Genomic DNA, 24,160 nt, shown 5'->3' on the forward strand with positions numbered 1-24,160 from the left:
AAATCACCACGAGGGCCACATGAGGACTAGGACATTGGCCCGAGGGCCGCATCACTGAAACCTTTTCATACAACGATACAAAAGTATAGTAAAAAATGAAGAGTAATATAGTATGCTATTAAAAGTCAATATATTAACTTTTTAGAAACTGTAATGTGAAAAGTCAATGCTAATTTTGACAGTTATTTCATTTTTGGCCACTTAGTTGGCAGCGTTAATTTGTTAATTGTATGAGTTAAAAAAAATTTCTGTCAGTCTGTGATGGGGTGCCCATCCCATACAAGCCCTGAGTGGGTAAATGTGGGCCAGAAAGGGCCAATTAACCTTATATGTTGCACCTGGAGGGAAGCCAGGGATTGATAAGAACTAATGGAAGATGAAGCCCAGCACAGGGAAGATCTGGGCTAGGATGATAAAGCCAGGAAGTGGCAGCAGGAAGGAGGCTGCAGGGTGGAGGTCTGCAACCACTCCCTAGAGTGAAAGGGAGTTGGCTAGAGACAAGGAGGAGGTTAGGAGGAGAGTAAACCCAGTGGTTCTGTCCTGGATTAGGGATTCTTACAAGAGGCTTAAAAGAGTGGAGTACCCACAAGGAGGTGCTCCTGCGGTGAGTGGACCCCTTTACACAGGTCTGCAAATGTACCTTGTAATTTCAGTCCAGCAGTGTTCTTTCTCACTTATGCTTCTTCACCAGTACTATATTCAGCAACTGGAATTTAGGGTCTTATCTAACTCCCATTGAAATCAATGGAAAGAATGGCATTGACTTCAGTGGGGGTTGGATTAGACTCATAGTCAAAAGTTCTGTTGATGATGCATAAACCAGAATAGCATACAGCTCATGCTCCCCCTCCCTGCCCCTATTCTAACCCCTTCCCCAAATCCCCGCCCTGGCCCCACCTCTTCTCCGCCTCCTCCCCTGAGCATGCCACATCCCTGCTCCTCCCCCCCTCCGTCCTGGAAAGTCCTAAACACTGCCAAACAGCTGTTTGGCAGCGGGAAGCGCTGGTAGGTAGGCAGAGGAGTGGGGACATGTCACACTGGGGAGGGAAGAGGGAGGGAGTCAGCAGCTATGGCGGGCTGCAGGAAATAGCTCCGCGGGCTGTATGCGGCCCATGGGCTGCGTGTTTGAGACCCCTGGCCTAGACTGTCTTATTTTATCTGTTTGTACAGAATTGTCATGCTTTGGGGATTACCTAGACCAATAAGAGGTTCTGTCATTGCCAGTCCAGTAATCTTAGGGCCCTTTGTGTTGTGCAGCTCTGGTTTCATTCCTTGACACCAGGAGCCACCCAACAAGCACAAGGTCTCACCCATGCTCTTACCAGCTTAGTTACTCCTTGCAGGGTGACACCAACAGGTCCTGAGTCTCCCTAAATCTGTCCTTCTCAAGTTCTTAACTATCACACACCCTGACTGTTCCCCCTCTGGTTCATCACCCCCAGTGTGTGAAACCAGCCCCCACATCACCACTTCACTTTGGGGGGGACACTCCACACAGTTTTCACAACAGAGACCTGCCTGGGGTAAAAACAAATAAAAATTTATTTAATAGAAAAGCCAGAGATTCAGAGACAAAATAGGAAGGGAAAGCAAACATATACAGATTATAGACACAACCTCAGACTTTACGCTTCCATATGAGATTAAATCTCTTTTCTAATACAAGTTACCCATTGCCTTTGAACAGTTTCCCAGCATACTCTTTAACCATAGGGAGGATCCAGCATTTCATGTACAGTGTCTGCCAAGTGACTGTCCCTCAGTTTCTGGATGTCAAACCACAGACACAAGTCTGTTTTTTAAAGGCTTTTTTCCCTTTTGTTTTTTCCCCCTCTTAGAAATGGGATGTCTGTGTCTTTCCATAACTTTAGTGGCCTATGGCTGTCCTTTCTTGGGCTGGACAGTGGATGCGTACTTAAAGTGGTTTCATGTAAACAACTGGCTTGGGAGGTGTCGCTACCTGTCTGATCACTCACTGTCCTGCTGTGAGGTGCAGTCAAAGCTTTATGAGCACAGTTCTCTATATACACAAATACAAATCCTCTGATTATTACAGAACATTACAAGCTTTCATAAAAGACCTTACTCAACATGTTTTTATAGCACAATAACGTCCTATACAATCACTCGATTCAACTGCTTATTCTTTGGGGTTCAAATCCCTTGTTCTACTTCGAGGTGTCTGGACCCTGATTGTCACAAGCTTGTAGCACACCAGGCTCAGATTAATTGAAGCCTCTAAAATGCTACTGTAATACAAATAATGAATAACAGTAATAATTTGTACATCCCAACCAGCCATTCAATGCAAACCATCAGAATGCCGTCACTAGACAAAGCCTTTTGCAGATGCAGGTGTGTGAAAACGGAGGAGTTAGTCCCATGAATGCCCATGGACACATAAATCACAGTCTAGCAAAATAACACATATGTGGACCTTGGACAAACATAGTACATCTTCTCCGGATGCCCAGTCTGACTTCCACTGAAGGCAATGGCAAAACTTCTATTTGGTTAGAAGATAAGGCTTTCCATGAAAAGTGAGAAGACTGTGATATAGAGGATGGTATGGACTGTGTATGGGGCTCAAAGGATGTATTATGCCTGGTACAATGGGGTCATGGTCCATCACTTGGGGTCCTAGGTGCTACCACAATACAAATAATAGTAATATTTAATAAAGTTTTATAATAATACCTTTATTCAATGCAAATGAAGACCAAAAGGAACATCTCTACTGAGTATCAGAAGGGTAGCCGTGTTAGTCTGAATCTGTAAAAAACAACTGAGGGTCCTGTGGCACCTTTAAGAACAACAAAAGTATTGGGAGCATAAGCTTTCGTGGATAAGAACCTCACTTCTTCAGATGTAAGAAGTGAGGTTCTTACCCATGAAAGCTTATGCTCCCAATACTTCTGTTATCTCTACTGAGCAGGTTATAAAATACAAGGCATGGCACAATTTCATATTTTTCTTGTAAATGTGTGTGATGGATCAGAGAAACTTCACACCAGCAGAAAAGGGGTTAAAGAGAGCCTATGGGCCCAAATAGCCCCATCCTGCTACACCTGCAGCCAGTGCCAGGCTTGGAGGGGGAAGAAAAGGAGAGAAGCTGGCTCAGTTCAGGACTGACTGGCGAAGAGGCAGGAGATAGTCCTGCCTCTCTACTGGAGGGGTGCCATCATTACACACGTGACAGACAGGACAGCTGCTGGGGGAGAAGCACTCCTGACTAGGAGAGACTGTTGAGGAGACTGGGGAGCACCCAGCAGTGAGTGAACATTACTATTTTGACTTTGAGGACATTGTGGGGCTTACATCCACACTGACCAGAGGACCTGAGGCTGTGGCAGGATGCAGCAAAAGCTCCACGAGGGGATGCTACTCAAGTTGAGCCACTACAGACTGGATGATAGGGGCTATGCCCCAAAGTGAAGGGACATAGGTAGGAAGTAGCCCAGGGCAGTGGACTTGAATTCTCTATTCAGAGGATCCTGCTGGCATTGCTTCCCATGGGGCCATGGGCTAGGACAAGGTAGAGAGGGAAGGCCGGGGTCTCCCTACTGCACCCCCTTAAGGGCTGAGGCCCAGATTCAAGTGGAGGCCAGAAGATTCCCAGCCTAAGATCAGGAATTAGGCACCCCTGCTGCCTGGTCAGAGAAACCAGGGGCCGGAAGTCAGGTATGCTAACTGCTAGGCAGCCAGCCCTTCAAACACTGTATCATAATGTTCTTATTTTTAAAAAATGCCAGTCTGACAGCCCTGATGACTGGAGTTTGCTGTTTATCTGCAGAACAAGTACAGCCTGGGCAGTAGCTGTGCAAGCTGTCTCTCTCTGTCCTGTCATTATGCCTCACCTCTCACCTGGAGTGACCATCTCTTCCTTTGAGAGGGTAGTTCAGCCCTTGCACCCTCTGTAGGGTGATAATTGATGTCAATTGTGATGGTGAGTGTTTGGTTAATGCTGACACTTTTCCATTGGAAACTGGACTGAAATCCCGAATTCTTTTCACATAAGACCCCCTAACAGCCTTCAAATGGAAAAAAAAAATTCTAGTAATTACTGATGTTGACTGGGTTTGAACTGGGAACCTGGACGCAAAACCCCTTATGTCCCATTACCAGTCCCGTGAGTAATTCAATACCTCATCTTAACTTTACTTACACAGTTGCATAGAGCCAAACAGAACATCAATGAAACAATGTAGTTTTAATGCAGAACTGTTCCATAATGCATAGTGTGGTCAGAAATGGTAGCTGTTCTGGACTTGCACAATTTGTACTTGTTCTGGTTAATGTCTCTTTTGTTAGCTAAAGAAAATCAATCCAAATAAAACTTGGCCTTGGATCAAGGCTTCATTTACCTTACTCTGGACAGATTCTGATATTAGGTCTGCTTCTCTAGTGACCTCTACATTATGAGAAGTTTATTCATTTTAAAGGCCTGGCTTGTTTACAATTCTCATTTACTGTCATAGTGAAAAATGGGGACCATATTGCATAATGGTCGTGATGTCATTGTTCCCTCAAGGTTTTTATACTGGGTCCATCATCATGGTATCTGAGCACCTATGTGGGTCCACTACTAATCTCCACACATGCAACTGCTTTAGAGTCACCTGTGAGGAAGATTCCACTCCCTGGCCTGTGAAGAGCTCCCACACAAAGAATTAGTACTTGGGCTTTGCACAGGGATAGAAGATTTTTGTGTGTGTATAAACTATACCTCTGTCTATTCACACACACACACACAACTATCTTAATGCTACTGCAGATGGTGTCCCGATCCCCACAGAACACAGCTCTATGGTGTACAATGATTGCAGTCTGGCCACCTTTCTCAGGCTCGCCACCTACCTACCTTAGATTACCCTGCACAGAACTGTGCTAATTCTACTGCCACTCAGGGCTCATCTGCTTGTGGATGTGGGAACACAGGACTATGGCCAGAATAATCATTTCACACACACACTGAAATGCAACCATCTGTGGGGTGGAATGAACCAGATATTTAGGAGCATGCAGCAAAACTATGCAGCTATCTAGAGCTGGAATGGAGGAAGAATATCATATCCATTTGAAATGGACTCATAGATAGGCCCAATCTGGAATTTTTCCAGACACTCTTATTCTTGTAAAAGGTCCAATGGGATCTTTAATTATTGCAAGTGGGTCAGAACCTTGGATTTACATCTCATCCAAAAGACCACTTGTATCATGTATCTCTTAATTTAACCACAATGGCATAGGCACGGTACCTAGGGTGACCACATGTCCCGATTTTATAGGGACAGTCCTGATTTTGGGGTCTTTTTCTTATATAGGCTCCTATTACCCCCACCCCCATCCTGATTTTTCACATTTGCTGTCTGGTCACCCTAATGGTACCCTATAACATGGTTTACGCTGAAAACCGTAATTTAATAGTAAAGAAAAATACCCAGATAGTAATCTGGAAAGAAATCAGATGCATTTTCCCTTATTGTGATCTTTGCTTTTAGATTGCTATAAATACATGTCCTGCTATAAAAATAACTTAAAGAAAGAAGAGGAGAAGAAAGTTCAACTGTCCTGCTCAATCAATATAGAAAATGCAAAGATGACAGTTTTCTGATTGATGTGTGCCTAAGGATAATCCACAACAAATTTTACAACCATATGGACTATAAAGATATTCTGCAACTGGCTCCTGGGCTGTGTGTACCAAATTTGTACATTTAGCTGTGCAATTATGATTTAAAAATAAACACAACCATTGCCAGCCATGAAACAGCACTGGAAGTAAACATTAATTGTCAGTCACTGCTCTGTAAACTTTAAATATCAAACTGACCTCTCGAGATTGTGTATGCTGTGCTTTATCAGTGGCTGCTGAACCTAAGTCACATAAGACTGATTGAGAATCCTGCAGTGTAGGTCAGACTTATTTAAAATCTTATTTAGTTTTATAAATACATTGCTTCCCACATATCATTGTTTCCCACATATCATCTTGTTTAACAAAGAAAATGGCTCCTGTTAATTTATGAAAATGAAACTCTAATAAAGCCTGTTGACATATTAGCTGTCTGACTAGAGAAAGATTTAGGGTTCAACTTACTAAATCTCAGAGAGTTTGCTAGTTAGACATTAATTATTTGATAATTGGAGCTTTATTATTTAATTTATCTACCTTTCTGATGACTTATCTAGTCATTTGCCAAGAGTCTGATGGAAATTCCTCAATATGCCAAATTGAAAACCCAAGGCTCTTTTTCCGTTTCATATTTTTGTACACAGAGATTTCCATTTTGTCCCCAGCCCAGTAGGAGTCAGATGATGGATTGGAAGCAATACATATTACAGATATCTTTTAACTAAGACTTGAACTATATGTTGGTAATTAATTTACCATAAATTACTGTCGCTGATATTAATCTTTGTGGTCCGGCTGGTTTGAAATAGAAATTACAATCTTTGTTTGGTCATGCTTTTGGTGAAATGCATATAAACTGAAGAACTCCATATGCTATATTTCTAAACCACTTTGCCTCATTAATTAACTTCTTCAAAATATCTGAAAGTGTGTGTCATAAACTCAAAGCCCTCCTGAAATCCTGCTGCACAGGCTTTGGTCATAAAACTGTAAAGACATGTTCATTTTCATTCCATTTTCCTGCCAGAAATGGTGGCTTCAGTAAAGTGGGCCTTATCATGTATGTTGAGATTGTCAAAGCAATCCAGAAGATGTAGATACACATTTTCCTTTAAAATTAAATGTCCAAAGTTAGGCACCCAAATGCAGACAAGACTGCTTTGAAAATCTCAACTTAACAAGACTCACTTTTAATAAAGGAGACATTTTCCCAGGGAAAAGGATGCTTCTTCAAGTTCTTCCTGATCTCTTTGCATTCTCTTTTTGCTCTAGAGACACAATTTTGATTTCCCTTATACTTTCCTAAAAGCAACTAAAGCCAAAGCCCTGAAGATTTCTGACCTGTCAGGCAAGCAGGATGTGGGGGGGTCTGGCCTACAGATCGGAGTGAGCATCAAGAACCTTGTATCAGAAATCAGGGCCTAGTGTCAGAGCTCATGGTGTAGTCAGAAGCCAGAGCCAAGGATCAGGCTGGAGATCAGACACTGGGACTCAGAGCTGGAATGAGAGACCAGAGGCAAGAGTCAAAACTGGAATCACCAGGAGCAAGCAGGGTAAGGCAAGGGGGAGGTCTCAGGCAGGGACAGGGCTGAGGCAAAGATATGTGCAAGGTAGGAGCAGCAGGAACAAGGCAACACAAGAATAGTCACAGTGGTGGCATGAGTACTGAGCAGCCAGGGAGCTAGAACAGGCCTAGAATAGTACCAGTGTTGCTTTCTAAATTATCAAGATGATTGGCTGTCTTTGACCCCTCATGCCAACATTGACTATAACAAAGCAAACCAATGCCTCCACCAAACAACCCCCCTTCTTTGCTAAGAACAGAAGAATGGCTGTAGTGGGTCATTTAATAGTTACAATGTGAAGAAACTAAAGAAGAAACAGTAAAGGAGGAGACTGAATTCTGTTCTATATAGGTTCTTACAGTATGCTCACTGTAGTATCTGAGCACCTTCCGGTAGTGCATTAAACAATGTGATTAACTTCTGTCACATGTTGTTTGTTCTGTCATCCTGTTCCTAGAGGGAGTAGTGTGTGCAGTGTAGTATCTTGTTTTGATAGGAGGTATGTGATGAAGGGTGTGGTTTGTTTGTTTTTTGTTTTTGTTTTTTTATATAAATATGCCTGTTGCTATGTGTTTATGTTAGAGAAGGCAAGGCCAATAAAATGTACCTTGGACTTGGAGTGGAAAGTGGTGGGGTTTGTGATCATCCTTAGTTCTTGGGGGAGTTCATTCCACACTCTCAGACCATCCCCATAGAAAGTTCTGTCTCCTGCACAGATGAGAATTACTCTTGTTTTGACAGTTCCACTATGCCAGAGGAATGGAATTGTCAACCGCAACCTCCAATCACAGAGCTTTCGGCATCTTTTAAGTATCTTGGGCCCAAGTCATGGAGCACTTTGAAGATATGGAGTGAAACTTTGAACTAGATTTGAAATTCTGTGGGAAGCCAACATAGAAAGCTCTGAGGTGCTTGTGGCAGCCTGTTTTGCTGAGGAGATGCATTGCAGCATTCTGTATTAGTATGAGTTTCCTAAATCCTGAAGGCTTCATGCCTCAGTACACTACATTGCTGTAATCCAGCCACAAGGTGACAAAGGTATGAATAACTGAGGCCAGGTCTTCACCTGCTAGGATGGGAGAAAGTCTCCTAGTCAGGCAGAGATGGCAATAGCATCTATGCGTAATGCTTTCTGTGTGAGAGCTCAGCATAGGTGAGGAATCCACGAGTACTCCTAGACCATGGAGTGAATTGATCAAACAGCCTGTACTGTAGCTGCAAGCTCTTCAAAATACTTTCCTCTGCCTACCAGCATCACCTCGTTTAACTGGTTCAAAGAGCAACGAAGAGCAAATTGCATGATCAACTTGGATGTACGAATTCAGGAATGTACGCTAGGTCCAAAGGCATAAGCTAGTGAAGAATTATGTTTATTATAAAAGAAATATACTCCTCCCTAAGGGATCAGGAGGAGACTGGGACAGTAAAATTAGGTGATAGAGGAAAGATGTCAGAGGATCAGCTATACTGCTCTCCCTACATCAGTTAGGAATCTGAGAGATCTCTAGAAAGCACTAGATCTTCCAGTGATCCGTAGTGTTGCCCCTCCCTCTCTGGCATCTTAGTCATGATGTCATTCATAGATTCATAGATTCATAGATTATAGGACTGGAAGGGACCTCGAGAGGTCATCGAGTCCAGTCCCCTGCCCGCATGGCAGGACCAAATACTGTCTAGACCATCCCTGATAGACATTTATCTAACCTACTCTTAAATATCTCCAGAGACGGAGATTCCACAACCTCCCTAGGCAATTTGTTCCAGTGTTTAACCACCCTGACAGTTAGGAACTTTTTCCTAATGTCCAACCTAGACCTCCCTTGCTGCAGTTTAAACCCATTGTTTCTGGTTCTATCCTTAGAGGCTAAGGTGAACAAGTTCTCTCCCTCCTCCTTATGACACCCTATTAGATACCTGAAAACTGCTATCATGTCCCCTCTCAGTCTTCTCTTTTCCAAACTAAACAAACCCAGTTCTTTCAGCCTTCCTTCATAGGTCATGTTCTCAAGACCTTTAATCATTCTTGTTGCTCTTCTTTGGACCCTTTCCAATTTCTCCACATCTTTTTTAAAATGCGGCGTCCAGAACTGGACACAATACTCCAGCTGAGGCCTAACCAGAGCAGAGTAGAGCGGAAGAAGGACTTCTCGTGTCTTGCTCACAACACACCTGTTAATGCATCCCAGAATCATGTTTGCTTTTTTTGCAACAGCATCACACTGTTGACTCATATTTAGCTTGTGGTCCACTATAACCCCTAGATCCCTTTCTGCCGTACTCCTTCCTAGACAGTCTTTTCCCATTCTGTATGTGTGAAATTGATTTTTCCTTCCTAAGTGGAGCACTTTGCATTTGTCTTTGTTAAACTTCATCCTGTTTACCTCAGCCCATTTCTCCAATTTGTCCAGATCATTTTGAATTATGACCCTGTCCTCCAAAGTAGTTGCAATCCCTCCCAGTTTGGTATCATCCGCAAACTTAATAAGCGTACTTTCTATGCCAATATCTAAGTCGTTGATGAAGATATTGAACAGAGCCGGTCCCAAAACAGACCCCTGCGGAACCCCACTCGTTACGCCTTTCCAGCAGGATTGGGAACCATTAATAACAACTCTCTGAGTACGGTTATCCAGCCAGTTATGCACCCACCTTATAGTAGCCCCATCTAATTTGTATTTGCCTAGTTTATCGATAAGAATATCATGCGAGACCGTATCAAATGCCTTACTAAAGTCTAGGTATACCACATCCACCGCTTCACCCTTATCCACAAGGCTCGTTATCCTATCAAAGAAAGCTATCAGATTGGTTTGACATGATTTGTTCTTCACAAATCCATGCTGGCTGTTCCCTATCACCTTACCACCTTCCAAGTGTTTGCAGATGATTTCCTTAATTACTTGCTCCATTATCTTCCCTGGCACAGAAGTTAAACTAACTGGTCTGTAGTTACCTGGGTTGTTTTTATTTCCCTTTTTATAGATGGGCACTATATTTGCCCTTTTCCAGTCTTCTGGAATCTCTCCTGTCTTCCATGACTTTCCAAAGATAATAGCTAGAGGCTCAGATACCTCCTCTATTAGCTCCTTCATAGAATCATAGAATATCAGAGTTGGAAGGGACCTCAAGAGGTCATCTAGTCCAACCCTCTGCTCAAAGCAGGACCAATTCCCAGCTAAATCATCCCAGCCAGGGCTTTGTCAAGCCGGGCCTTAAAAACCTCCAAGGAAGGAGACTCCACCACCTCCCTAGGTAACGCATTCCAGTGTTTCACCACCCTCCTAGTGAAATAGTTTTTCCTGATATCCAACCTGGACCTCCCCCACTGCAACTTGAGACCATTGCTCCTTGAGTATTCTAGGATGCATTTCATCAGGCCCGGGTGACTTGCAGGCATCTAACTTTTCTAAGTGATTTTTAACTTGTTCTTTTTTTATTTTATCCACTAAACCTACCCCCTTCCCATTAGCATTCACTATGTTAGGCATTCCTTCAGACTTCTCGGTGAAGACCGAAACAAAGAAGTCATTAAGCATCTCTGCCATTTCCAAGTTTCCTGTTACTGTTTCTCCCTCTTCACTAAGCAGTGGGCCTACCCTGTCTTTGGTCTTCCTCTTGCTTCTAATGTATTGATAAAAAGTCTTCTTGTTTCCTTTTATTCCCGTAGCTAGTTTGAGCTCATTTTGTGCCTTTGCCTTTCTAATCTTGCCCCTGCATTCCTGTGTTGTTTGCCTATATTCATCCTTTGTAATCTGTCCTAGTTTCCATTTTTTATATGACTCCTTTTTATTTTTTAGATCGTGCAAGATCTCGTGGTTAAGCCAAGGTGGTCTTTTGCCACATTTTCTATCTTTCCTAACCAGCGGAATAGCTTGCTTTTGGGCCCTTAATAGCGTCCCTTTGAAAAACTGCCAACTCTCCTCAGTTGTTTTTCCCCTCAGTCTTGATTCCCATGGGACCTTACCCATCAGCTCTCTGAGCTTCCCAAAATCTGCCTTCCTGAAATCCATTGTCTCTATTTTGCTGTTCTCCCTTCTACCCTTCCTTAGAATTGCAAACTCTATGATTTCATGATCACTTTCACCCAGGCTGCCTTCTACTTTCACATTCTCAACGAGTTCCTCCCTATTTGTTAAAATCAAGTCTAGAACAGCTTCCCCCCTAGTAGCTTTTTCAACCTTCTGAAATAAAAAGTTGTCTCCAATGCAGTCCAAGAATTTGTTGGATAGTCTGTGCCCGGTTGTGTTATTTTCCCAACATATATCCGGATAGTTGAAGTCCCCCATCACCACCAAATCTTGGGCTTTGGATGATTTTGTTAGTTGCTTGAAAAAAGCCTCATCCACCTCTTCCACCTGGTTAGGTGGCCTGTAGTAGACTCCTAGCATGACATCTCCCTTGTTTTTTGCCCCTTTAAGCCTAACCCAGAGACTCTCAACACTTCCGTCTCCTATGTCCATCTCTACCTGAGTCCAAGTGTGTACATTTTTAATATATAAGGCAACACCTCCTCCCTTTTTCCCCTGTCTATCCTTCCTGAGCAAGCTGTACCCATCCACACCAACATTCCAATCATGTGTATTATCCCACCAAGTTTCAGTGATGCCAACAATGTCATAGTTGTATTTATTTATTAGCACTTCCAGTTCTTCCTGCTTATTCCCCATACTTCTCGCATTTGTATATAGGCATCTAAGATACTGGTTTGATCTTTCCTCCCAGTTTTGTCCTGACTCTCCTTTCTCTCTGCCAATATAGCCCACACTCCCTCTCGTTTCCGACCCATCTCCCCGGTCTCCATGTTCCCCACTTACCTGTGGGCTTTGCATTGAAGGGGTACAGATGCCAAAATGTACATGTCTGTGATCCCAAACACAACTGATCATTTAAGATCACATAGCTTCTTTGGAAGATGTGGGGCGGGGGGAGGGGGGAGAGCAGAACCTCAGGGTTCACCTGGGTATTTAGTGACTATTGCCCCAACCTGTCAAACAGAATACCTTTAAGAAAAACAATGGGAAAACAGACATTTTCTATTGGGAACAATTCTGCTAATATGTTATATTCTGGATTTCTTCCTTTATTCGCATGAAAACAAGATTTTTGTTTCATTAGAATTCATCTGCTCCTGCTACTTATTTTCTATCTGAACTAAAAATTATTCTTCAGTGACATCGTAATCATTTCCACAACAGTCAATTATGATGCAATTCTAGAATTCTGACAATTCTAACTTCAGGCAACCAAGTTTGAAGAAAAAATTAACACAAAAACACATCAAGTAAATTCATGAGAGGAATATATATAGATGTAATACTAGGGGTAGTTAATCAATTTTCCATTACTTCAAGGCCGTCTCTCATTTCTGCAAAAACGAATAATTTAGCACGATGGTACTTCACGTTCATGAGCAATAAACATGCTCCTTATATTCAACTCCTATGAACCTTGAATGTTCAGTCTAGAAGCAAATACAGCCTCATTTCTCTGTATATTAAACAGAAAGCAATGAAGGATATGGTTTGAAGGGGACCTCCTAACTTTTACTGGCTAAACAATTGATGGGGAGGACACATTTGATATCCAACCATAAAACACTTTATGTACATGAACTGTCCATTGCCACGATCCCCAAACTGGCATAATTAACAGTACCACATAACATTTGATTTTCCAATTATTCCATCTTACTTTTTGTCTAGTTTAATCCTCATTAAAACCTAGAGTCACAGTGATTTCCTAAAAAGAACAGGAGTACTTGTGGCACCTTAGAGACTAACAAATTTATTTGAGCATAAACTTTTGTGGGCTACAGCCCACTTCTTCGGTAGCCCACGAAAGCTCATGCGCAAATAAATTTGTTAGGCTCTAAGGTGCCACAAGTACTCCTGTTCTTTTTGCGGATACAGACTAACACGGCTGTCACTCTGAAACCAGTGATTTCATACTGGCTGAGTGTTGGGTCACTGCACTGCAGAGCTTTGCATTCTCTCTGCCATAGGCTTTAGCATCTTATGGAAACAGTGCTCCAAACTCTGCAGTCTTCGATGATGGGACACAGGACTTGAATGATTCAGGCAATGCAGCTCTGTGGTGGACATTCTACTTGGAAGGGCATTGTGAGGACCACTGCTGCCTTTCCACATGAGTGAATTCCTCTTCCAGCCCAGCTGCTTTGCAGGCACCAGGATGGGAGAATGAAAATTGTACCTCTCTGCTAGGGTTGCCAGGTGCCCGGTTTTTGACTGGAACGCCAGTCAAAAAGGGACCCTGGCAGCTCTGGTCGGCACCACTGACTGGGCCATTAAAAGTCTGGTTGGCGGCACAGCTGGGCAAAGGCAGGCTCCCCCATCTGGCTCCTACGTGTAGGTGCAGCCAGGTGGCTCCACGCGCTGCCACCACCCCAAGCACCAGTTCCGTAGGTCCCATTGGTCATGGTTCAGAGCCAATGGGAGCTGCAGGGGTGGCACTTGCAGATGGGGCAGCACGCAGAGCTCCTGGCCGTACCTCTGCGTACGAACCAGAGGGGGGACATGCTACTGCTTCTGGGAGCTGCCTGAGGGAAGCACCACCCAGAGCCTGCACCACTGACCCCTTCCTGTGCTCCAACCCCCTGCTCCAGCCCTGATCCCCCTCCTGCCCTCTGAACCCCTCCATCCCAGCCCTGATCCCCCTCCTGCACTTCAAACCCCTCATCTCAAGCCCCACCACAGAGTCTGCACCCCCAGCCAGAGCCCTTACCCCCCTGCACCCCAACCCGGAGCCCCTTCCCTCACCCCTCATTTCTGGCTCCACCCCAGAATCCACACCCCCAACCCAGAGCCCATATCCCCTCACACACCCCAACCCCCTGCCTCAGCCCTGAACCCCTCCCATACTCCAAACTCCTTGGCTCCATACCCCAGCTCAGAGCCCCCTCCTGCACCACAAACCCCTGATCCCTGGCCACACCCCAGAGCCCACACCCCCAGCCGTAGCCCTCACCGCATCCCAACTCACTACCTCAGCCCCGAGCCCCCTCCCACACCCTGACCTTATTTCTGGCCCCTGCGGCCCTATCCTGGAGCCCACACACATAAACCCACCCCACACCCCAGCCCCCTGATCCAGCCCTGTGAAAATGAACGAATGAGTGAGGGTGGGGAGAGTAAGCGACAGAGGGGAGGTGTCAGGACTGAGATCCCCACTTTGAACTTTAGGGTACAAATGTAGGGGCCTGCGTGAAAAACTTCTAAGCTTAACTACCAGCTTAGCTCTGGTTCGGCTGCCACCATCAATGGATTCCCTCCCTGGGAAGCCTTGAAAAACCCTCACCAAATCCCTGGTGAAAACAAATCCAAAACCCCTTGGATCTTAAAACAAGGAGAAATTAACCATTCCCCTCCTTCCTCCCACCAACTCCTGGTGAATCAGTTCCAACCCGCCCCTGGGATCTACAACAGGGAGAAATTAACCATCCCCCCTCCTTCCTCCCACCAACTCCTGGTGAATCAAGATCCAAAACCCCTTTGGATCTAAAACAAGGAAAAATCAATCAGGTTCTTAAAAAGAAGGTTTTTAATTAAAGAAAAAGGTAAAAATCATCTCTGTAAAATCAGTATGGAAATTAACCTTACAGGGTAATCAAACTTAAAGAGCTCAGAGGACTCCCCTCTAGTCTCAGGTTCAAAGTACAGCAAACAAAGATAAACACTCTAGTAAAAGGTACATTTACAAGTTGAGAAAAACAAAGGAAAACTAACACGCCTTGCCTGGCTATTTACTTACAAGTTTGAAATAGGAGAGGCTTGTTTAGAAAGATGTGGAGAACCTGGATTGATGTCTGGTCCCTCTCATTCCCGGAGAACGAACACACTCCCAAACAAAGAACACAAACAAAAGCCTTCCCCCCCCAAGATTTGAAAGTATCTTGTCCCCTTATTGGTCCTTTAGGTCAGATGCCAGCCAGGTTACCTGAGCTTCTTAACCCTTTACAGGGAAAAGGATTTTGGAGTCTCTGGCCAGGAGGGATTTATAGTACTGTACACAGGACAGCTATTACCCTTCCCTTTATAGTTATGACAGGAGGGGATGAAGGGGACGAGCCTCGGAGGAGGGGCGGGGCATGGGTCAGGGCAAGGTGTTTGGTTTTGTGTGAGAGGAAAGTTGGCAACCCTCCTCTCTCCACTTGTGAAGGCAAAGCTGAGCCTGCAATGCTTAAAAAAATTAAAATATTCATAGTATCTGTCACTCAGTTGTTGTATGACTGAGTTCACTCACATGGAGAAATCATAAATCATTTATCCCATTTGACTTTTCGAAATCAATAGAAGTGGGTCCTCCAGGCTGCCTAGAGAAGCTGCAGGGAAGCAGCCAATCGGAGCTCAGCAGGCTCATGTAAAAGGAGTTGCTGGATAGAGCAGTCAGTTGCTAGCTGGAGCCAGGGGAGCAAGGATGGTGCTCCTGGCTAGGTGCAGAAGTTGCAGTACCTGGACAGAAGAGCAAAGAAGGTGCCCCTGGCTGATGACTGGGACTCAAGCAAGCCTTCAGCCCTGAGGTAAGGGTGAAGCTGAAAATACTGGGTCTAAGAAGGGAAGTAGCCCAGGGAAATGCAACAGCAAGTTAAAAGGAAGCAGCTAGGTTAGGACCTGGAGTAGTGGGCAGGCCTGGGTCCCCATCCTAACCCCACCCCCCAGCCACAGGTGGAGTGGCCTAAGCCCAGAGAAGGCGGCAGAAGACCTCAAAGAGAGACAGTATTTATCTGAACTATTTTGTTTGTATACCTACAGACTGTGCATGACTCAGCTCTCACTGAAAACTTGCTCAAAAACTTTATCAACAGGGATCACCGCAAGTGAAGCAAAGCTGAGAGAGTGCAGGTGCAGATGCACTCAGCCAGCAGGGGCATTCACATGAGATGAGTGGCCCTGTCACAGGCTGTTATAAAGAAGATAGTAATCAATTATTCTCTGTGTCCACTGGAGGTAGGGCAAGAAGTAATGGGCTTAATCTGCAGCAAGGAAGATTTATGTTAGATATTAGGAAAGTTTTCTCACTATAAGGATAGTTACACTCTGGAATAGACTTCCAAGGGAGGTTGTGGAATCCTCTTCATTGGAAGGTTTAAAAGTAGGTGAGACAAACCTGGCACGGATGGTCTAGCTTTACTTGGACCTGCCTCAGACTAGAGGGCTGTACTCTGACTTCATGAGGTCCCTTCCAGTCCTACACTTCTATGATTTTATGATATCTTCCAGTTATTCCCATATTCAGAATTCTATTATGAAGTCTGATATACTTTACTTTCAAAAGAGCATGGCAAGTCAGCTCTTGCATAGAGACATGGACCATGGAAGCAACCAGCTGAGTGATTTTTATTCCATTCTGAAGAAAATGGTATGATATAGTACAGGCAATACATGCAATAGAACCTGAGCCATACAGAGCAATGGTTCTCTTCCTTTCTTCAATTCAAATTCCAACATAGGTTGTCCCCAGATTAAGTACCACTGATGTAGAGCACCAATCACAATTAGCAAGTACGTACCAATAAATCTACACTGTTCTCTGTTCACCACAGCAGTGGTAATAAATACAAGACAGTGAACGGTGCTTTATGTCCAGGTGTCTGCAGTCCATGAAATAAGCACTTGATTGGAATAAACTTCCATTGAAGTTGTGGTAATAGTTATTATTTTAAGTAATTGCAGACTTACTTGTCAGGGTAGTTAACCAACTCAGTGGAGTTCTCTGACATTTTTGCTTGAAGAAAATCTTATCTAAAGCAAAGGTTAAAGTGTTTATTTGTGGTTTCCATGAATGTTACTCAAATGAGCTTACAATCTATACAGTCCATATTTACAGGACAGGGATTCATACATGAATATATATTTCATAGCAAACATTCCAGAAGCTATAGCAGAATCAGAAGAGTATTGAGCAGTTTCTGATTTCCATTCAGGGAGAGCAAAAGGCTGGACTTTGTATCTTATCAGCAGATAATTCCCCTAGCTAAGGGGAACACAGACACAAAGTCAGGAGAGCCAACTCCTGTACCAATGTCATCCCCTGTCCCAGAAGAAGGGGCATGTCAGAGCAAGTCGGGAAGGGGACATGGCAGAGCTCAGCTCTATCATGATCCTCCACTGGCCTCTGGTCCCTCAGTGGCCAGTAGTGCAAGTTAGAGCTGCCTACTTGCACCAAAGTCAGGTGTAGTATAGATGGGCATGGCCCATAGTATGAGAGAATATGTGGAATAGCTGTTGTTGTGTAAGGATATAGAGTGTAGCTGTGACTTTCCATACAGGGACAGTGCGTGAACTGCAGGTCACAGTGAACAACAGGCTCTGGTATCTGTTGGGTAAGAGTTACGTAATCTTTAACTACAAATACCTAGGCTGTTAATACAGGTTCTCATTGCGTTAACCAAAAGACCACAATAATCAGAGTCTTGACACCACACTCTCCTACACATATTGCCCTGAGCCGAGTGGAGTTCAGACAGAGAGGAGAGTTTGGCCCTACCTTTCACAATTGTGACCTGGTGAGACTGAATCCTCTAGACCCAAAGGCGACTAACAAGAGAATACGTGAATACTTCTCGAGAGTCAAATTGAATTTGTTTTCACTGCCAACAGCTAATGACTGTCCTATCCTGATAAAGGGGTTAGGGCTAAGAGTTGTCACCTGATACCTCTATATTGATACAGTACTGGCATGTATCCTGGGTATTCACATTGAGACTTACTCCCTCCTAAAATTATTGTTCCTTATAACTACCAACATATAAAGGGAGTGAAAATTTGTAAAGTGGTTTATTCTTAGTTCTTACATATGATCTATGAGCAGTCTCTACTTTTGTGCATTGTATAGCATTAAGCTCATTGTTGGTGCTAACCAGATCGCCATAAAGAGCTATACATGAACAAAAATGGGATCATAAAACAGTCATAGAATTATATACTTATGTATATACATAGGACAGAAGGAAAACACTCTTTTGTTATTAAGCATTTATTACAAGAGTGAACAAATAAGATATATATAATTCCATGCAAAGGCTACATTAAAATAAAGAACTAAAGATTATAAATTTAATCACTCAAAAGTCAGGAAATGAATAAATAAAGGACTTCCTGTTCTACCTCAAACTCAGGAAGAGAAGTATGTCTGTTCATCAACCAACGGGTGTCCTGCTTTGCATTAAATGCTGGGGCAGTTGCCCCCCATTCTAAAAGATGCTTAGAATTAGCATCTGTTTCCCTGGAGATGCTGTGATGTCATTTTTCCAGTTCTGTGGCACATAGTTGAAACTCTGAAGTTCAGTGAGTAAAGCATAAGACCAGTTACAGAATTTTTAACCAATTGGATTGCTGTGAACCAGATCCCATTGATGAGCTGAATTCCTTCAGATAGTACATTGCACCTCCTTAAAATGAGCTGTTCATAAATACTCTGTGATCTAGCTGTATTTTTGTGAGGAGGTGAATTTAGTTTTATTTTAGTGCTTATTTCATTGCTCTTTAACTGTGTTTCTCAAATAGAAACAGAACAGCTCTTAGACACAGAATTTTAGGAAAAATAACAACTAAATCCAGGCTGAACCAATAGTTTCAAACAATATATATATATATATAATTTGTCTCTTCCCATAGAAAAGAAAGAAAACTGCTCACATGGAATTCCATTTAGTTCATGTGTATAGAATGAACTTGCCCCTTAAGGGCAGGGGTAATTAGCTGTGGCAAGCATCTATGCTAAAATGTAACCTGTATTGGGGAGAGCTAGTGCAAGACCTTCCACAACACTTAAATCCCAGGTTGGGACTATCTGTGGAGAAACTGATGGAGCATCCACTCCAGTGTGCCTCCAAGTTCCGTGTATGGTGCAGGAGTGGTTTCTGTGATAGCTTCACCAAGGGCTGTGTAGAGCATTGCATCAGGAGAAGGCCAAAGGCAATCTAGGGCAGAGGCCATGGGATCTCTCTGTGGCTTCACCATCATACTATGCAGACAACACAGAGAGACTGCAGCCAGTGCTCCAGGACAGCAAGGGGAATGGGTTTTACCTCCCCAGCCCGACTGCCCTGCACTTCATCTCCTTGGAGCCTGATGCTTTGGCTTCTCTGGCCTTAAAATCCATGGGACCACTATGGTTATCTAGTTTGACTTTCTGCATAACAAGCCACTCACTAATTGTGGCAGTGGAGGGAATTATTCTTTTCTGCTATGGTAGCAAACACAACAATTTGTTATCTATATTTTAGAAGGACATTCAGTTTCAAATGCAGGTGAATTGAACTTCACATTTATGTAACTTTATCTTCTCCATATATAGTACACACACTCTGTAAGGCAGCAAAGAGATAAAGGAAAGAGCTCTCATGAGCAGAGTTCAGACACATTGTTGGAGTTGTGCTGAAAAACTTGCACTTCTTGGTTTCCAGTCTTTAGGTCCTCAGTTTCTATGGCTGTCAATCCAGCATCTTTCACAAGCACTAGTACAGTAGAACCTCAGTTACGAACACCTGAGTTATGAACTGACTGGTCAACCACACACCTCATTTGGAACTGGAAGTACGCAATCAGGCAGCAGCAGAGACACACACAAAAAGCAAATACAGTACACTACTATGTTAAACATAAACTACAAAAAAAGGGAAAGGGTTTTTTTGTTTTTGTTTTTTTAAGATTTGACCAGGTAAGGAAACCATTTCTGTGCTTGTTTCATTTAAATTATGATGGTTAAAAGCAGCATGTTTCTTTTGCATAGTAGTTTCAAAGTTGTATTGTCAATGTTCAGTTGTAAACTTTTGAAAGGACAACCATAATGTTTTGTTCAGAGTTATGAACATTTCAGAGTTACGAACAACCTCCATTTCTGAAGTGTTCACAACTCTGAGGTTCTACTGTAGTCATTTTTCAAGAATACAAATGAAAAGGGTTTATTAAATAATGTAAAAGCAGAAAACCATTGGCTGACATGAACCACACAGGTCATAGGGAAAAGAAAAAAGAGTAACCCAACTGGTGAAGATGCCTAGTAATAATTAAAAGACGTGCGTGCACACACACACAGGACAAATTCTGCTCTCAGTAAATCCAGATGCAATTTTATCACAGTCAATGAGGTTGCACACAGTGCAGCCCTGTCATCATAGTGACAGAACAGATGGATTCCCAAGAGTTATTTTGAATAAAAACCCTTTTTCTAATGTTACTAGATATTAAATCATATTGTAGCAGATAGCTATACACCACATTTGCTTGTTTGCAGTTAATTGTTTGCACTGTCACCTTATTTACTGTGCATGTGACTTAACAGAAATGCTATGACTGTATGATGAGAAACAATTTTTCACTAATGATTTCTGCAAGAAATAACTGTAATAGTACTTCTTACATATAACCATAACACAGAGAAGATAAATTCTCTTATAATGAAGGGAAAATAATGTGAAAAAATATTAGCAGGATATTAGAATTGCATACTTTGACTTTGTTATAGACATTACACCAAGATAACCAAACAACTTTCTACCAGATGGACACTGAAAAACACTGTAATTGTCTTATTTGATGTTAGCTACTGTAAGCCTTTGGAAGGCCAGTGAGTCCAACATTGAGAATACATTCTCTGTGTAGATATCATACTTTACCTTGAAGCTGACATTTTCTTTGTTCTTCTTTTAACTCTTTAAGTCGTTCCCATTGTCTCAGTCCCACTGTGCATGGGAGCCCCAAATGCTGTTGTCAAGGAAACAGCTAAACTCTCCCAAACACAAATTCCCCATACCATCATCAGTCCATCTGCAAGTTCACTGGGCAGCTCAGAAAAATGACAAACTCCCCAGGAATACCTGCTGGTAAACTCTCTACAATTCTGCACATTTCTTGGAGCAGACACAGTATTTTGAAATGAAAATAAAATCAGAAAAGGCTATTGGACTTGCAGAAGACACAGGAGTCACAGGTTCCCTGAGTCTCTTGGATCACTGTTGCTGAGACACTTGTGTTTACTCTTGTTTCTAGGTAACCAACATGCCTGTTCAGATAAGGAAGTGTACAGGAAAATGAGCTGTTGTGTTTGTCTTATGCTGAAAGTCATTGATGAGGATTCTGCAGAATAATGTTAAAGGATCTCACATGCTTTTTGTGGGAGGAGGCCCTGGATTTGAGGAGAGAGCACAGGGAGCATCTGCCCCCTTGCAGCGGTGCAGGCATCAGGCCAAGTAGTAACACAAGTGTTCAATGAGGGTTGCAGCGGGGGTAGAGTGTGTCACAGTGCTGTGGTGAAACAGGAGAGAAAAGTTGAACTGAGGTGCAGATCATAGAAGATTAGAGTTGGAAGAGACCTCAGGAGGTCATCTAGTCCAACCCCCTGCTCAAAGCAGGACCAACCCCAACTAAATCATCCCAGCCTGGGCTTTGTCAAGCCAGGCCTTAAAAACCTCTAAGGATGGAGATTCCACCACCTCCCTAGGTAACCCATTCCAGTGCTTCACCACCCTCCTAGTGAAATAGTTTTTCCTAATATTCAACCTCGATCTCCCCCACTGCAACTTGGGACCATTGCTTCTTGTTCTGTCATCTGCCACCACTGAGAACAGATTAGCTCCATCCTCTTTGGTAGTTGAAGGCTGCTATCAAATCCCCCTTCACTCTTCTCTTCTGTAGACTAAATAAGCCCCACTCCCTCAGCCTCGCCTCATAAGTCATGTGCCCCAGCCCCCTAATAATTTTTGTTGCCCTCTGCTGGACTCTCTCCAATTTGTCCACATCCTTTCTGCAGTGGAGGACCCAAAACTGGACGCAATACTCCAGATGTGGCCTCACCAGTGCTGAACAGAGGGGAATAATCACTTCTCTCAATCTGCTGGCAATGCTCCTATAATGCAGCCCAATATGCCATTAGCCTTCTTGGCAACAAGGGCACACTATTGATTCATATCCAGCTTCTCATCCACTGTAATCCCTAGGTCCTTTTCTGCAGAACTGCTGCTTAGCCAGTCAGTCCACAGCCTGTAGCAGTGCATGGGATTCTTCCATCGTAAGTGCAGAACTCTGCACTTTGTTCTTGTTGAACCTCATCAGATTTCTTTTGGCCCAATCCTCCAATTTGTCTAGGTCACTCTGGACCCTATCCCTACCCTCCAGCATATCTACCTCTCCCCCAAGCTTAGTGTCATCCAAGAACTTGCTGAGGGTTCAATCCATCCCATCCTCCAGATCATTAATGAAGATGCTGAACAAAACTGGCCCCAGGACAGAGCCCTGGGGCACTCTGCTTGATACTGGCTGCCAACTAGACATCGAGCCATTGTTCACTACCCGTTGAGCCCGATGATCTAGCCAGCGTTCTATCCACCTTATAGTCCATTCATCCAATCCATACTTTTTAAACTTACTATCAAGAATACTGTGGGAGACCGTATCAAAAGCTTTGCTAAAGTCAAGGTATATCATGTTCACCGCTTTCCCCATAGCCACAGAGCCAGTTATCTCATCATAGAAGGCAATCAGGTTGGTCAGGCATGACTTGCCCTTGGTGAATCCACGTTGACTGTTTCTGATCACCTTCCTCTCCTCCAAGTGCTTCAAAATGGATTCCTTGAGGACCTGCTCCATGATTTTTCCGGGGACTGAGGTGAGGCTGACTGGTCTGTAGTTCCCCGGATTCTCCTTCTTCCCTTTTTTAAAGATGGGCACTATATTTGCATTTTTTCCAATCATTCAGGATCTCCCCCAATTGCCACAAGTTTTCAAAGATAATGGCCAATGGCTCTGCAATCACATCAGCCAACTCCCTCAGCAGCCTGGGATGCATTAGATCCAGACCCATGGACTTGTGCATCCCCAGCTTTTCTAAATAGTCCTTAACCTGTTCTTTCACCAGTGAGGGCTGCTCACCTCTTCCCCGTACTGTGCTGCCCAGTGCAGCAGTCTGGGAGCTGAACTTGTCTCTGAAGACCGAGGCAAAAAAAGCATTGAGTACTTCAGCTTTTTCCACATCATCTATCACTAGGTTGCCTCCCCCATTCACTAAGGGGCCCACACTTTCCCTGACCACCTTCTTGTTGCTAACCTTCTTGTTTCTGTACAAAACCCTTTTTGTTACCCTTCACATCCCTTGCTAGCTGCAACTCCAATTGTGCTTTGGCCTTCCTGATTACACCCCAGCATGCTCGAGCAATATTTTTATACTTCTCCATAGTCATCTGTCCAAGTTTCCACTTCTTGTAAGCTTCCTTTTTGTGTTTAAGCTCACCAAAGATTTTTCTGTTAAACCAAGCTGGTCACCTGCCATATTTGTTATTCTTTCTGCACATCAGGATGGTTTGTTCCTGTGCCCTCAATAAGGCTTCTTTAAAATACAGCCAGCTCTCCTGGACTCCTTTCCCCATCATATTAGCCTCCCAGGGGATCCTGCCCATCAGTTCCCTGAGGGAGTCAGTCTGCTTTTCTGAAGTCCAGAGTCCGTATTCTGTGTCTCTCCTTTCTTCCTTTTGTCAGGATCCTGAACTCAACCAACTCATGATCACTGCTGCCCAGGTTGCCACCCACTTCTGCTTCCCCTACCAATTCTTCCCTGTTTGTGAGCAGCAGGTCAAGAGGTGCACGGCCCCTAGTTGGCTCCTCCAGCACTTGCACAGGAAGTTGTCCCCAACACTCTCCAAAAACTTCCTGGATTGTCTGTGCACTGCTGTATTGCTCTCCCAGCAGATGTCAGGGTGATTGAAGCCCCCTATGAGAACCAGGGCCTGTGATCTGGAAACTCTTGTTAGTTATCCAAAAAAAGCCTCGTCTACCTCATCCTCCTGGTCTGGTGGTCTATAGCAGACGCCCACCATAACATCACCCTTGTTGCTCTCACCTCTAAACTTAACCCAAAGACTCTCAACAGGCTTTTCTCCACTTTCATACTGGAGTTCTGAGCAATCATATTGCTGTCTTACATACAGTGCAAGTCCTCCACCTTTTCT

At 43.7% G+C, this 24,160-nt stretch overlaps 1 protein-coding gene across 1 annotated transcript in view; it reads right to left on the bottom strand.

Moving 5' to 3' along the window:
• Positions 1 to 21,149, bottom strand: part of FAM81B (family with sequence similarity 81 member B) — a 59,668-nt gene extending 38,519 nt beyond the window's left edge. The window contains exons 1-2 of the mRNA XM_054032333.1: positions 20,837 to 21,149; positions 16,896 to 16,958 (exon numbers count right to left, since the gene is read on the bottom strand). Coding sequence (XP_053888308.1) covers positions 16,896 to 16,936 — 41 coding nt within the window. The 5' untranslated portion in view covers positions 16,937 to 16,958; positions 20,837 to 21,149. The remainder of the gene's footprint in view (positions 1 to 16,895; positions 16,959 to 20,836) is intronic.
• Positions 21,150 to 24,160: the final 3,011 nt, after the last annotated feature.

The sequence above is a fragment of the Malaclemys terrapin genome, chromosome 6, assembly GCF_027887155.1.
Source record: "Malaclemys terrapin pileata isolate rMalTer1 chromosome 6, rMalTer1.hap1, whole genome shotgun sequence".
NCBI lineage: Eukaryota > Metazoa > Chordata > Testudines > Emydidae > Malaclemys > Malaclemys terrapin.